This window comes from Panulirus ornatus, chromosome 69 (assembly GCF_036320965.1).
Source record: "Panulirus ornatus isolate Po-2019 chromosome 69, ASM3632096v1, whole genome shotgun sequence".
In the NCBI taxonomy this organism is placed as follows: Eukaryota; Metazoa; Arthropoda; class Malacostraca; order Decapoda; family Palinuridae; genus Panulirus; species Panulirus ornatus.
This window is the reverse complement of record NC_092292.1, coordinates 9,589,503-9,606,289: the sequence shown is the minus strand read 5'-3', so window position 1 is coordinate 9,606,289 and position 16,787 is coordinate 9,589,503. Positions and strand designations below refer to the sequence as shown.

Here is a 16,787-nt window from a genome sequence, read left to right as displayed (position 1 = left end):
CAGACGCCTCACTCTCAGCTAGCCAAAGTTCCGTCACCCTCAACTTCTCCCAGTCTCCTCACCCTCAATTGTCCTTGGTGCCCTCACCCTTAGCTGCTCCACTGCTCCAAGTTGCCTCACTCCCTGTTAGCCTATATTCTCTTAACTCCAAAGTGGTCCCTCTCCATACCCACAGTTGGTATCAGTGCTCCTCATTTCAGGCTGCGTCCAGAACAGTTGACTCAGCCTTAGAGGATAAAACATCCTCATTGGTTCATTCCTCTGTTCCTTCTTTCCGAAAATAATATAGGAGGGAAGCATTTCCAACCCCCCCCCCCCAACCCTCTTAGCTCCCTGATGCGTAAAAGGCTTTACATTGGCACTTATAGACCTGGAGAAAGCAAAGGAAGGTCTTATGAATATATGGTGAGGGAGTGATCTGCGGTAGGGGTTGTGTGATGTCACCATGGCTGCTTAATTTGCGTATGGATGGGCTGGTGAAGGAGGTTAATGCGAGAGTCTTGGAGAGAAGGGTGAGTACACAGTCTGTAGGAGAGGTGAGGGCCTAAGAAGTGAGCAAGCTGTTGTTTACTGATGATACGTCACTTGTGGCAGATTTGAGTTAGAAACTGCTGAAGTTGGTGACTGAGTTTGGAAGAGTGTGTGAAAGGGGGAAGTTGAGAGTATATGCGGGCAAAAGCAAGGGTATCAGGTTTAGCAGGGTTGAGGGACAAGTTATTCGGAGTGTGACACTGAATGGAGAAAAATTTGAAGTAAAGAAGCGTTTCAGATAAGTGGGAATGGACATGGCGGCGAATGAAATCATGGAAGCAGAAATTGATTTTACTTTGGGTAAGGAGGCGAAAGTTCTGAGAGCACTTGTGGACAGGGAGCTGTGGTTTCGGTGCGTTAAACATGTCAGCTAGAGAATAGATGTGAGCGAATGTGGCCTTTCCTCTTCTTTTCCTGGCGCTGCCTCACTACCACGGGAAATGTCGAAAAGCGTATATATATATATATATATATATATATATATATATATATATATATATATATATATATATATATATATATATATATTGAATCAGGGCATGTGAAGCGTCTGGGGTAAACCATGGAAAGTTCTGTGGGGCCTGGATATGGAAAGGGAGCTGTGGTTTCGGGCATTATTGCATGACAGCTGGAGACTGAGTGTGAGCGAATGGGGCCTTTGTTGTCTTTTCCTGGCGCTGCCTCGCGCACATAATGGGGGAGGGGGATGTTATTCCGTGTGTGGCGGGGTGGCGATGGGAGTGAGTAGGGGCAGACAGTGTGAATTGTGTGCATGTGTGTATATGTGTGTGTCTGTGTGTGTATGTATGAGTGTACGTTGGGATGTGTGGGTGTGTATGTTGCGTGTGTGGACGTGTGTGTGTGTGTGCATGTGTGTGGGGTGGGTTGGGCCATTTCTTTCGTCTGTTTCCTTACGCTACCTCGCAGGCGCAGGGAGACAGCGACAAAGCAAAATAATAATAATATATATATTTTTTTCTTTCAAACTATTCGCCATTTCCCGCGTTAGCGAGGTAGCGTTAAGAACAGAGAACTGGGCCTTTGAGGGAATATCCTCACCTGGCCCCCTTCTCTGTTCCTTCTTTTGGAAAATTAAAAAAAAAATAATGAGAGGGGAGGATTTCCAGCCCCCCGCTCCCTCCCCTTTTAGTCGCCTTCTACGACACGCAGGGAATACGTGGCAAGTATTCTTTCTCCCCTATCCCCAGGGATAATATATATATATATATATATATATATATATATATATATATATATATATATATATATATATATATATATATACTTTCATCAGCTCAACTTTCCAAACCGCAGCATGATTTTGAAAAACAGGACAAGAGGGGAAAAAAAGCATGATGCAAGAAAATCGTGTATAATGAAAATAAAAGCATGAAAATAATAGGTTCAGATAGGTATAGCAAAACAACGTGGAAGATTTTCTATGGAGCATGGAAGAGGTAAAACAAATATATTCAGGGGAGAGAAAGTGTTTATCAGAAGGAGAAAGATAAGATAACGGAGTAATCAGGATTCCATGAATAGAAAAGGGAAGCGATAACATAAAACGAAGACTGGTCAGAAGAAGAAATAGATAAGAAAACAATCCGATAAACAGTGAAGTTAAGCGAAGAAAAAGGAGTGGAAAAAAAAAGAAAAAGATCATGCAAAAAAAGAGGTTCACATATCACACAGGAAGCAGGAAAGCTTAAAGAAAAACTACGTCTTAAGAATCCCGTCTATAAAATCTGGAAAACAAATAGAGTATGAGAAATATTCCTCGCCGTGTGTGGGGATGGTCAGCCACTTGGCGCAGACCTCATCTTATGGTACCCACGCGCTACGGGCCGGTCCCCAGGGAGGAACTGCATGAAGGGAAATAGTTTGGGACAAGGAGCAAACGTGTAAGGATGATAGGGAGAAAGTGTGCAGCGGCCCGCCCTCGGAGCGTGGTTGTGGCACGCACGCTGGGTTTACACTCGTACTAGGCGGCCGTGGGTGGCACGGTGCCAGGCCGCTGTGCTCGAAGCTGCGCCACTGACGTGTCTCTCGTCTAGCAGGTGCTGCCTATGATTGCTGTTCACAACCAGTCTACTTTCTTTTCTGCATCTAACTGCTCATCTTGGTAATGCAACTAACTATTTCTATTTCTCCTGGACTCGTTTCTATATCTCCTGTACTTGAATTGCGTGTATATATGTACTTGTGCCTATCTTCTCATGTAAACATAATTGCGTTCGTCTTTCATGAGCGACTATGTTCGCGGATTTTCCCTTGAGACGTACGCAAAAGTGGTAATAGGAAGGAGAAGACAAATCTTGAAGGGAGCTATCCTTCGCAGGGTAGAGAATATCGGGAACACTTACCCTTACGCAGTCTATGATTCTCGTCATAATATACAAACCAGTGCTTAAGAACAATACTCTTCAACGCTAGCCATGACTTCACGTATGTGGTCGATGCGTCGATCTCCAGCCGGTATATGAATGAGACGAACTTTTCCCGCAGATTCTTAAGATGAAATTGTGTACCTGTGAACCTAACTGTAGCGGTCAAGATGTGGTGATCGGATCCTGGGAGGACGGCAGGAGAGATGAGGCGTTGGCAGCGCGCGGCTCAGAATTGATCTGCGCCGCTGTGGGGAGGGAGGGTCTGGCCCGGCGCAGCCCAGACAGTAGTACCTCGCGCCACTCTCTCTCTCCGGTGTACATACAGCTGGCCTCCCTCTGCTCATAGGCCTTACTCCAGTGTCATAGTGGCTCCCACGTCCTTAAGAGACTTGTGAGTAATCGCTAGTGCCGGTACGCGTGAAGCATCTGTTCACAGTGAATATATCTGGTGCGTTGTAGTGTCGACTGTGTGGCAACTGTAGAGGCCAGACCTCTTGTGGAAACCCAAACAAACTACCTATGTGAAGACACGCCAGACGAGAGAGGGGACAGGTGCACCAGCTATCACTCACGGCAGATGTGATGCCCCTCACTCAAGTGCTTCCCTGCAGATACGTAGACGCTGCGTGTTGTTGGTGTTTAACGAACGATGACGCCAAACGCTACGTTAGGAAGTCTGCTTTACGATGAAATATTCATCTTCGTGAATGTATCGCCGCGATTGATTTTATTCAATTTTCATGTATTTTATCAAAGTCTTCTTGCTGAGGTTGCATTATATATATATATATATATATATATATATATATATATATATATATATATATATATATATATATATATATATTCTAAAAGACGAATGCACACTTGGTATTCCCCACTTTCTTACTTTTTCTTCTGTTTTGTTTACAGTGGTTTTCACAGGCACAGGGAGTTTGTAAGTTGAAAGTCCACTGTTGTTATGAATGTATGATTATGATAAGCCGGGACGTTTGTAGATACATGTCTCATCTTTTTTGAAAAAAAAAAGTCATAACAATACAGAATAAGATGACAACAGAACAGCGTAAGCACTGAACATTCGCAGCGAAGCAGAAACAAGTTACACTGAGAAGATATACTGGACAGGGAAGTGTCCATGTTGAGGTCTGGATGTACAGTGACTTCTAAAGGGGATACGTGATGTTGATTTGGGAGGGAGGGCTCAGCAGCCACCTAGAAACGATCAGGGGTAAGTGGGGGTCAGGTCGACATCCCCTGCAAGTATGCTCTTGCTGTCATCATTGATCGGTTCTCTTGAGTTATGGATGTTGTCTACAGAGAATTTTAATGTTTTCTCTTGGGCTGTAATTGGCAGCAGCAGGTTTCGTTCTACGGATGTACTAGATTGCATCTGTCGCGTGCAGTCGTGTTCCAATTTTGAGGTATTTTAAGTAAGATGCCGTCGATTTAGGGAGAGCTATGACGTTCCCTCATATGTGCCTTTATTGATTCTTGCTTCGTTTATGTACTGAGAGCCATCGAGTCATGTTATTTACCGTGACTATGTTGCTCACTTTTAGGTTCTCGTAGTAGACGATGAGGCTGAGTTTGTCTTCAGCGTTTCTGTGTGTGGTGTTCTTCTTCATCATTTTCTTACCTATTTGGTGTGCTGGACTCATCTGGTTCCTATAGATCACTCTAAGGGTGGCACTAGATTGTTGCTGGTGTACCTGTGAAAAGTTTTTGTTTTCAGAAATTTTCTAATTTCATATTAGGTCGAAGAATTTGAGAATCTAATATTTTCTAAGATCTGTTTAGATCTTTGGATCTCTTGATGGAGGAGGTACTAAGATGAAAAGTTTCTGCAGCCTCTGCTTAGGTATGCCCTGAAGACGCTGAAGTGTTTAGAACGTCCCTGGAGAAAGGCAAAGTACCAAGGGAATGGAAGAGAGCAAACGGCATACTTGTCTATCAGGAGGGAGAACGAGAATAGGCGCTGAACTACACTCCCTGACTCCCTAACGATCACAGTTACAGTAAAAGACAATCAGAAACCAGATGGATGACTTCGTGTAGTGGAGAAATTACTTTAATAAGAAACGACAAGGTGTTCAGTGATCTGAGGGCAAGTGTAACGAATCTCTTCAATTTCTGTGAGAGAGTCTGCTCTGCTTTGGATAGAAGAGTAGATCACAGAAAGCATTTGAAATTGTGACATGTAGGAGGCTGGTAAGAAAAGCTAGATCTTCAAGGAGGAATAAAGGGAAGACTCCCGAGATGGAGAGAGGAATATCTTAGGGTAAGGGAACAAAGGATGCGTGTCAAAGGAGCCTTCTTCAAATGGGTTAAGGTCACTAGTGGTGTGCCACAGGATTCTGTCTTGGGACCATTGCTCTTCTTGATCTTCGTGAATGACTTGCCAGAAGAATTAGAATCCTATCTGAATATATTTGCAGTTGATGACAATCATTAGGGAATCAAAATGTGAGGAGACAGATGAACTCCAAAGCTGATCCAATACATGGCCGATGAAAATCAACCCGTGTAAAGTAATGAGGAATGGCCACAGCAGAAGGTCCCAATATGAGCATTATCAAGCAGGACATAAGTTTCGTTAATCTGTATGTGAGAGAGGCTTGGGAGTCGACATCGTCCCTAACTTGTCGCCAGAGTCCCACATTTAAAGAATAGTAAAGGAAACCAATTTGTTTGCTGACAGGTATCAGAAACTACATTTAAGTGCATGGTTGTGGAAATATTCAGCCAGCTGTTTACCTCTTCCAAAGGCCATATTAGAACAAGCACCTCAAGCTAATCATCGTCCTTGAAGGATCACAGAAAACTAATAGAGAAGGTCCAGAGGAGAACAACAGAGATAATACCAGAATTAAGAGAGCTGAGTCACAGGGAAAGGCTAGAGGCCTTGGAATTGCCCTCCACGAACGTGAGATGAGTGAGAGGTAACCTAATCACAACATTCAAGTTCATAAAAGAGATCGATGACGTAGACAGCGAGCAGTTCCTCGAGAGATGTTGGGATAGAACAACCAGAGGACGAAACGTGAAATTAGCCAGACACTTGTTGGTCAAGACTGATGCGAAAAAGATCTTTTAAAGCATGAGTAGTGGATGAACGGTCTGAAGTGACTGAGGGCATGGTTAAGACAGACAGCATACCGAAACTTAAGTTGAATGATAGTGGAGACGTTTCAAGAGGTGAGGCCTCACAAGTGTAAATAAAACTTCATTTCCGAACAGTGCAAATATCTAAGTACAAGTAAGTATTTACAAAACACACACACACACACACACACACACACACACACACACACACACACACACACACAACCATACACCCACGCTTCTGCTACCAAAACAAACAACACACACACACACTAGCACACATACATATACACACACAAAAGCTCTCGCGAAAAGATATGAATACACATATTAAACAAAGCCAGACACATGTACACACCGGTCAGAAAGGGAAGTGTAGGGGGCGGGAGTGTAACCAGATGGTAGTGATGAGCGACTGGTTGAACGAAGGTAAGGCCATAATCTGTGATGTTGGACGCACATCACGCCTCTTCAGGACGTGAAAACGAGATTGAGTAAAAATCAGACACAGGTTTCCTCATCATCCGCTGAGCTCTCTACAAAGCATCTTAAACTGGCGGGATCACAACGCTCTTTGGTTACTGAGGATACATGAAAACATATTGTGATTGTTAATGTATAAGACCAGAAAGATATTCTGGTAGCTAAAGTGTTTAGACTCAGCGTGGATTGGTCGATGAATAGCTCATCATTCGCTTTGTCCAGCAACACACAGCGGTGTTACCAACAGGTGACTCTGTAATGCCAGCAGGCACCGTGACTCGATGTTGGCAAGAGGCATAGTGACGTATCCTTACCAGCAACTACAGTGACTCACTGTTGGCACCAGGCGCAGTGACTCATTATTGACAGCAGACACAGTAAATCAGGGTTGCCAAATGGCATGGTGATTCAGTTTTGGCAGCAGACACTACAGTAACTCAGTGTTGCCAGATGGTACAATGACTCAGTGTTGCCAAATGGCACAATGACTCAGTGTTACCAGATGGCACGATGATTCAGTGTTGCCAAATGGCACAATGACTCAGTGTTGCCATATGGCACAATGACTCAGTGTTGCCAGATGGCACTATGACTCAGTGTTGCTAAATGGAACAATGACTCAGTGTTGCCAAATGACACAATGGCTCAATGTTGCCAGATGGCATTATGACTCAGTGTTGCCAGATGGTACAATGACTCAGTGTTGCCAAATGGCACAATGACTCAGTGTTGCCATATGGCACAGTGACTCAGTGTTGCCAGATGGTACAATGACTCAAGTGTTGCCAAATGGCACAATGGTTCAGTGTTGCCAGATGGCACTATGACTCAGTGTTACTAAATGGCACAGTGACTCAGTGTTGCCAGATGGCACAGTAACTTAGTTTTCCAGCAGGCATACTGACTCAGCGTTGCCAGATAATACAGTGAGTGAGTCTAGGCATCAAGCACAGTGCCATACAGACAGGCACAGTGACACAGAGTGTTCGGCTGGTGACCGGCTCAGTGAAAACTATAAGACGATATGTTTGTGCTGTGCTTCTGGCGTGTGTGTGTGTTTTGGTCGGGTGATCATCCAGCCACATGTAGCTGGTCCACTCAACACCATTTTTACACAAAAGCGAGATGACTTACAACCAAGACACACCGCGCGCAACACGAGGCTAAACTAGGCAACGATGTAATAGCCAACTGAAGCCTGTGTCTTGTTCAATGTGGTTATTGCATTATGAATGACTCGAATGTAGCGTGAAATATACATACTCAAGAAAGTAACGTCTTCTATAAGGCGGAATGTAAATATAAGACTTCTGTAAGAAGAGAGTGGGTTCCCAACGAGTGTAGAACTCCCATCCCCTTACTGGTCGAATGGGTAATTAGAAGCAAAAAAAGGTGGTTATGAGAACAAAATGTTGGTAATCGGGGCAAACGTAGGATGCGGACTGCTGGCAGGAAACGTGGCTGGACTTATGTGATAACGCTGCCTGCGCCACCACACCAGTCACTCCATCGCTGTATGGCGGGGATCCTCGCTAGTGGTGTCAGGTTGAGGAAACATATTTGAGGATTTCTTTAGCTTCTGCTCGCTGCTGTGATCTTAGACTGTGGTGAGTGGTGTGGTAATGGTTGTGGCGTATTGTTTCATGATGATGTAGAAGCCACTGGTTGCGTATACTGACCTATTTATGGACACAATGGTAAGCCTGACAATGTAGCCTGACTTACTGTGTGGTGGCGGTGAGTTAGTGGTTACCAGAGGTCCGAGTGGAATACGGTGTTGTCGTTACGATGTATATTGTGGTGGTGGAGCGCAGTGCAGCCACAGCTGGTGACATACGAGTGGATGGTTTACACTGTAATGTCTGTGAGTGGTGAGGATACTTCGTGGTCTACCACTGGTGATCGGTAGTGTGATGGTGCAGTGATGCACGATGATGATAGTGATAATGCAGTGTGGTGGTTCATGGTATGGAGATACAGTTGTGCTGGTAATGGTGTAAGACTGGTGATCATGCACAGTGCGGTTATGCTGGCTATTGTGTCGAGGTTTTAGTAGTTTCTGATAATGTTTTGTCACTGTTTATTGTATTAGTGGCATTGAAATGAAAGTGTTGTCGCTTACAGAATATATATATATTTTTTTTTTTTTTTTTTTTTTTTTTTATACTTTGTCGCTGTCTCCCGCGTTTGCGAGGTAGCGCAAGGAAACAGACGAAAGAAATGGCCCAACCTCCCCCCCCCCCCATACACATGTACATACACACGTCCACACACGCAAATATACATACCTACACAGCTTTCCATGGTTTACCCCAGACGCTTCACATGCCTTGATTCAATCCACTGACAGCACGTCAACCCCTGTATACCACATGACTCCAATTCACTCTATTCCTTGCCCTCCTTTCACCCTCCTGCATGTTCAGGCCCCGATCACACAAAATCTTTTTCACTCCATCTTTCCACCTCCAATTTGGTCTCCCTCTTCTCCTCGTTCCCTCCACCTCCGACACATATATCCTCTTGGTCAATCTCTCCTCACTCATTCTCTCCATGTGCCCAAACCATTTCAAAACACCCTCTTCTGCTCTCTCAACCACGCTCTTTTTATTTCCACACATCTCTCTTACCCTTACGTTACTTACTCGATCAAACCACCTCACACCACACATTGTCCTCAAACATCTCATTTCCAGCACATCCATCCTCCTGCGCACACCCCTATCCATAGCCCACGCCTCGCAACCATACAACATTGTTGGAACCACTATTCCCTCAAACATACCCATTTTCGCTTTCCGAGATAATGTTCTCGACTTCCACACATTTTTCAAGGCTCCCAAAATTTTCGCCCCCTCCCCCACCCTATGATCCACTTCCGCTTCCATGGTTCCATCCGCTGAAAGATCCACTCCCAGATATCTAAAACACTTCACTTCCTCCAGTTTTTCTCCATTCAAACTCACCTCCCAATTGACTTGACCCTCACCCCTACTGTACCTAATAACCTTGCTCTTATTCACATTTACTCTCAACTTTCTTCTTCCACACACTTTACCAAACTCAGTCACCAACTTCTGCAGTTTCTCACATGAATCAGCCACCAGCGCTGTATCATCAGCGAACAACAACTGACTCACTTCCCAAGCTCTCTCATCCCCAACAGACTTCATACTTGCCCCTCTTTCCAGGACTCTTGCATTTACCTCCCTTACAACCCCATCCATAAACAAATTAAACAACCATGGAGACATCACACACCCCTGCCGCAAACCTACATTCACTGAGAACCAATCACTTTCCTCTCTTCCTACACGTACACATGCCTTACATCCTCGATAAAAACTTTTCACTGCTTCTAACAACTTGCCTCCCACACCATATATTCTTAATACCTTCCACAGAGCATCTCTATCAACTCTATCATATGCCTTCTCCAGATCCATAAATGCTACATACAAATCCATTTGCTTTTCTAAGTATTTCTCACATACATTCTTCAAAGCAAACACCTGATCCACACATCCTCTACCACTTCTGAAACCGCACTGCTCTTCCCCAATCTGATGCTCTGTACATGCCTTCACCCTCTCGATCAATACCCTCCCATATAATTTACCAGGAATACTCAACAAACTTATACCTCTGTAATTTGAGCACTCACTCTTATCCCCTTTGCCTTTGTACAATGGCACTATGCACGCATTCCGCCAATCCTCAGGCACCTCACCATGAGTCATACATACATTAAATAACCTTACCAACCAGTCAACAATACAGTCACCCCCTTTTTTAATAAATTCCACTGCAATACCATCCAAACCTGCTGCCTTGCCGGCTTTCATCTTCCGCAAAGCTTTTACTACCTCTTCTCTGTTTACCAAATCATTTTCCCTAACCCTCTCACTTTGCACACCACCTCGACCAAAACACCCTATATCTGCCACTCTGTCATCAGACACATTCAACAAACCTTCAAAATACTCATTCCATCTCCTTCTCACATCACCGCTACTTGTTATCACCTCCCCATTTGCGCCCTTCACTGAAGTTCCCATTTGCTCCCTTGTCTTACGCACCCTATTTACCTCCTTCCAGAACATCTTTTTATTCTCCCTAAAATTTACTGATAGTCTCTCACCCCAACTCTCATTTGCCCTTTTTTTCACCTCTTGCACCTTTCTCTTGACCTCCTGTCTCTTTCTTTTATACTTCTCCCACTCAATTGCATTTTTTCCCTGCAAAAATCGTCCAAATGCCTCTCTCTTCTCTTTCACTAATACTCTTACTTCTTCATCCCACCACTCACTACCCTTTCTAAACAGCCCACCTCCCACTCTTCTCATGCCACAAGCATCTTTTGCGCAATCCATCACTGATTCCCTAAATACATCCCATTCCTCCCCCACTCCCCTTACTTCCATTGTTGTCACCTTTTTCCATTCTGTACACAGTCTCTCCTGGTACTTCCCCACACAGGTCTCCTTCCCAAGCTCACTTACTCTCACCACCTTCTTCACCCCAACATTCACTCCTCTTTTCTGAAAACCCATACTAATCTTCACCTTAGCCTCCACAAGATAATGATCAGACATCCCTCCATTTGCACCTCTCAGCACATTAACATCCAAAAGTCTCTCTTTCGCGCGCCTGTCAATTAACACGTAATCCAATAACGCTCTCTGGCCATCTCTCCTACTTACATAAGTATACTTATGTATATCTCGCTTTTTAAACCAGGTATTCCCAATCATCAGTCCTTTTTCAGCACATAAATCTACAAGCTCTTCACCATTTCCATTTACAACACTGAACACCCCATGCATACCAATTATTCCCTCAACTGCCACATTACTCACCTTTGCATTCAAATCACCCATCACTATAACCCGGTCTCGTGCATCAAAACCGCTAACACACTCATTTAGCTGCTCCCAAAACACTTGCCTCTCATGATCTTTCTTCTCATGCCCAGGTGCATATGCACCAATAATCACCCACCTCTCTCCATCAACTTTCAGTTTTACCCATATTAATCGAGAATTTACTTTCTTGCATTCTATCACATACTCCCACAACTCCTGTTTCAGGAGTATTGCTACTCCTTCCCTTGCTCTTGTCCTCTCACTAACCCCTGACTTCACTCCCCAGACATTTCCAAACCACTCTTCCCCTTTACCCTTGAGCTTCGTTTCACTCAGAGCCAAAACATCCAGGTTCCTTTCCTCAAACATACTACCTATCTCTCCTTTTTTCACATCTTGGTTACATCCACACACATTTAGGCATCCCACTCTGAGCCTTCGAGGAGGATGATCACTCCCCGCGTGACTCCTTCTTCTGTTTCCCATTTTAGAAAGTTAATACAAGGAGGGGAGGATTTCCGGCCCCCCGCTCCCGTCCCCTCTAGTCGCTTTCTACGACACGCGAGGAATACGTGGGAAGTATTCTTTCACCCCTATCCCCAGGGATAATATACATATATATATACATATACACACACACACACATACACACACATACGCACATACACACACACACACACACATACATATATATACATATGAAAAATGTAAGAAACAATTTATAAAACAAACTTTTAGCTTGAAATGAATGAAAAAAAATGAATGTCACATAATGGTTCAACCTCTGGCTATGGAAAAGGAAATGTACAATTTATTCACACAAACGTCAATAGCAGTTCTCATCAATTTCACCACTGTATCAATAAGCTTCAATGTCTAAGCTACATTTTTTTCCAACTTCACTATTTTCTTGTCAAAAACACCATGCATGAAAACTATCACTCCATTAACACAACTATAAACATTTACTTCCCCTTATATATATATATATATCCCGAGTTAGTGTGGTATTGCCGTAACAGACAGAGAAATGGCCTCACTTGCTTACATCGACACTCTAACCGTCATGTGTAATGCACCGAATCCGAACATGTACACGATGAGATTGATGTATATTCTTCCAAATGATAATGCGAACAGATCGTAGATTTAGTCTTATCCACGCACTTTGCAACTCCTGTATGAAAAGAATACTGGGATCTAACCCGGGCTCTTGTTTTCAGAAGGTCTACTACAAATTCAGATGCCTGTGACTGTATCACGGGTGTGAGAATATCCCCGAGACTCCATTCCTCAACGCAGCTCATCGCCTTCATGTCTCGCTGGTACATGACTGGCAGTGGCTGCCAAGTGTGCGACATCTGTCACAAGTTGGTCAGACTCTGCAGGAACGAAGTTTACCCACACCCGGCCACCATCACCTTTGACCTTTTGACCTCTTAGAACACAGGACGGGCTAGGAATGACTAATGTTGGAGATGTGCTGAGGAGCTATTGTTGCTGTTTGGAAGATGTGCCAGGAGGTGTTGTACGCCCATACAAGTGTTCTGTCAGTTTTAATTACGTATCGAGTGCCATTCTGAAGTGCTGGAGTGATGAAGCTATGTTGAAATGATAGACGAGTTCTTATGCAGGAGTTGAAGAAGTGTTAGAGAACTGTTAGATTTTGACGAGAGAACTGGTGATAGTTGTGATGGTGTAGTGTTTGTATTGACTTATCGTTGGAGACTTCTAGGTAAAAGCTCAGGTAATATCAATAAAGAAAAATATAGGTGGAGAGATATTGAATCAAATTATACTAGATATGTCTGTGTTGGCAAAGTGTTGGAGAAGTTTAGCAGATATGGAAGAACTTCATTGGATAACTGGTTATGGATGTGGGTACATTTTGGAACGGAAGAAAAGATGATGTAAAGACTGTTTGAGATACGCTGAGGCTTTGTGACTTTGAATATGTGTTCAGGACATGTTGGAATAATGTTAGAGGCGTCCTGAATGTACTGGGGTGCTGCATGAGTGTTGGAACAACGAGAAAGAATGTTGAAGACGAGTTGAGAAGCTAGAGAATCACACATATAGGAAGCAATATTCAATTAATGTTGAATATGTGAATGACAAGTCACAGTGTAAGATGGCATAGGATGATGTTAGACCTGCGTTTTCGATGTATATAAACGTTGCCGAAATTTCGGGAAGTACTAGAATCATGAAGTGATATTGAGATGAGTCGAATTATTTTAGGATCTTCCGGATAAATGCTGAAATACCGAACTAAAGGATTGGTAGAACAAGACTGGAAAGCTGTCGGGGCAAAGACAGTGAGTGTCGGAAACGGGTTGGAGAAACTATGCAAAACGATTGAAGAGTGACGGTGTTGGAATTGTGATGACAGATATATTTAGAGTCTGTAGCGGTTTTCTTATGACTCAAGCCTGTCGGAAATGTCGTGGATAAATGCTCAAACACCGTTAGAAATGCGTTTAAATAACATGGAAGCGTGAGAAGTGATGAGTGCTGATGCAAAGGGAGTGGAAAAGGAGAGTTGTGGCCTATTGGTATTAAGTTGAGGTTTTGCATGAAGGAAATATACGATGTTTTGAATGAAGACTGAAACACATGATATTTGTGATAAGACATGAATACTTCACGACCGATCTCACTGGTTCAGTTAGCGCCAACTCGTGAAACGTAAATAGACCATACAAAGACTTTAGCCTTGGAGTTCTGACGTGTAAAGCACATCACAGCCAGGCCTTGTTAAGGTCAATCCCGGACTGTGTGACCTTCCTCACGCTATACAGTAACGGGTTACAGTATAAAGACAGCGATGGAACAAACAGAAAGACACACACTACCAAATCCCCTAACCATAGTGAAGGTACATGATTCAAAAGTCACGTCGTCTGGTAGATCATGGCAAGGAATTCGTGTGTGTCTTCATGGGTGATACGGTTGTACTGCCTTATCTCCTCTGACGTATGGCACACATTTCGTGCTACATCATCCACGTGACGCTGATGGGGTGCCTCATCTGCTAGTGATGAATGTGCGGTGATGCAGGTGTCGAGCTGCATTTGCTATTTGACACAAGTCTGGCACTACACCTTTTGTCTGACTTGGGTGTTATGTCGGACTTGCTGCGTGACACAAGTGTGTTGTCCCACCTGCTGTGTGACACAAGTGTGTTGTTCCACCTGATGTGCGACACAGATGTGCTACCTCACCTGCTGTGAGTCACAAGTGTAGTAACTCACTTGTCCTGTGAGATTTATATGGTATCCTACCTATTCTATGACACAGATATAGTTCTCCACTTTGTGACACAAGTATATTGTCCTGCCTGTTGTTTAACACGTATGGTGCTACTGCCGCTGTGTGACACGTGTTATCCCACCTGCTCCCGTACACAGGTATAGTGCCAAACCTACTCCTCGATACAGGTGTAGTGTCGTAATCGCTCCATGCCACAAGTGTGGTGCCATACCTACTCCCTACCACCGGCATGATGCCATACCTGCTCCCTAACACAGGCCTAGTGCCATGCCGAGTCCCGACCAAAGGTAGCTCTTTGCATGCTCCAAAAGGCGCACTCGTTAAGTCTTCTGGTGGCAAACAATAGCTTGAGAACGTCAGCTGTGAGAATCATGGAGAATTAGTTGATGTCGGAAGGCATACTAGTTTTGATCCACTTTGCAGAGTGACTGCACTGCCTCATCTGTTATTAGAATACGAGAGTAATGCTTCATTGCTCTGTGACTCGGGTTTAGTTGTCTTGTCTCCTATATGACACGGGTTGAATGCTTTCGTCCGTGTGTGACGGGTAGATTTCTTCACCTGTGTGACCCGGGTAGGCAGACTCACCTCCTGTGTGACTCGGGTAGGCTGCCTTACCTCCTGTGTGACTCAGGTAGGCTGCCTTACTTCCTGTGTGACTCGGGTAGGCTGCCTTACCTCCTGTGTGACTCGGGTAGGCTGCCTTACCTCCTGTGTGACTCGGGTAGGCTGCCTTACCTCCTGTGTGAGTCAGGTAGGCTGCATTACCTTCTGTGTAACTTGGGTAGGCTGCCTTACCTCCTGTGTGACTTGGGTAGTCTGCCTTACATCCTGTGTGACTCGGGTAGGATGGTTAACCTTTGTGACATGTGTAGGTCGGTTCATCTGTGTGACTCGGGCTGGGTTGCAGGCCTCACCTGCTGTGTGATGAGAATGGGGATAATACACATGGAATTTCTGAGACTATAGATAACATATGTTCGAGTGATTGATTGTATAAAGAAACAGAAGTTTTGATATGTAACATTAGTTGCTGTACTGTAACGAGTAAATAACCCGCAAAGTACTTAACGTACTCAACCCTTTTTTCCAGAGCTAGTCTGTCTTTACACAACCAGGCCTGCGGTGTTGCTCCCTCTGTGAGTGAGTTATATGATATACAACTTTGTTATGAGTACTTCTTGTGGACCCAGACTAGAAATGCCTTCATGATGTTTACAAAGTACAGCTTGGTTTTCCAACCGGGTTAAGCCAGGCTGTCTCTCCAATGGTCAAATACTAACGCGTTAATTCTGGCTGTCTTAAGTTTGCCTGGTAAACCGAGGTGTCGTCATAGTTTCTCATTCAGTGATCATGATGTTCAGGCATTGCACCTCTGTTTCAGTTCATTCATGTGTGGGTATCCGTGTGTGTCCTCTTTCTAGATTTAAGACTATCTGGACTCCATACTCCGTCCTGAAAAATCTCAGATTCAGTATGTGTATCCTGACATGAGGAAAATAAAGAACAAGATATCAAAAGCAGTAAAGTAACGCTGCCTGAAATATCCACAGGTGTGATATGAGAAAGACATCGTGGAGGTACGCGTTAGGGGAGCAGGAGGAACCTGAGGTCTGGTGAGCATATGTCAGCAGAGAGGTAGTGGAGGACCCATCCGCTGTCTCGACACCACCGCCACCACCACCCACCGGCTCCTGCCTCGCTCGATCCCCGTAACCCACACCAGACTGAGGAGCCCCCCGTAGTGGAGGCAGCAACAGACAGCCAGCGTGGGGTGTGGCACAGAGTGGAGGATGTCTGACGGAGGGCTCAAAGTGGAGCAGCCTTTGGAGAGTGTCGAGGCCCTCTCCAGGGAGGCTGAAGGTCTTAAGGTCAAACTCGAGGAGGAGAGGCAGAAACTCAATGACGTTCCACGTGAGTATACCATAAGTTTAGGTTGTGACTTAGATATGTGATTTACTGGGGTTGTATGGCTCCCCAGAATACTGGGGTGCCTGGGCATATAATGAGACAAAAATGTGTAAATATGCCGATGGTATTGTCTTGAGGGTGTATAGGTATATCAGTTATGAATATACCTATCAGGTATGAATATACCATGAGAGACTTAGTTATATTTGTATAAATGGTGAAGGATGATGCA

The 16,787-nt window shown here is 44.3% G+C and overlaps 1 protein-coding gene across 3 annotated transcripts in view; it reads left to right on the top strand.

The window, feature by feature from the left end:
• The first annotated feature begins 3,172 nt into the window (after positions 1-3,172).
• The window catches only part of Gbeta5 (guanine nucleotide-binding protein subunit beta-5), a 43,323-nt gene continuing 29,708 nt past the window's right edge, over positions 3,173-16,787 (top strand). Inside the window, exons 1-2 of one of the 3 annotated variants that reach the window (XM_071660293.1) lie at positions 3,173-3,309; positions 16,198-16,558. In XM_071660293.1, the coding sequence (XP_071516394.1) occupies positions 16,438-16,558 (121 nt within the window). In that variant the 5' untranslated portion in view covers positions 3,173-3,309; positions 16,198-16,437. Of the gene's footprint in view, positions 3,310-7,993; positions 8,114-12,594; positions 16,559-16,787 lie in introns of those variants that run through there. The other 2 variants (XM_071660295.1, XM_071660296.1) reach the window with 2 other exon arrangements.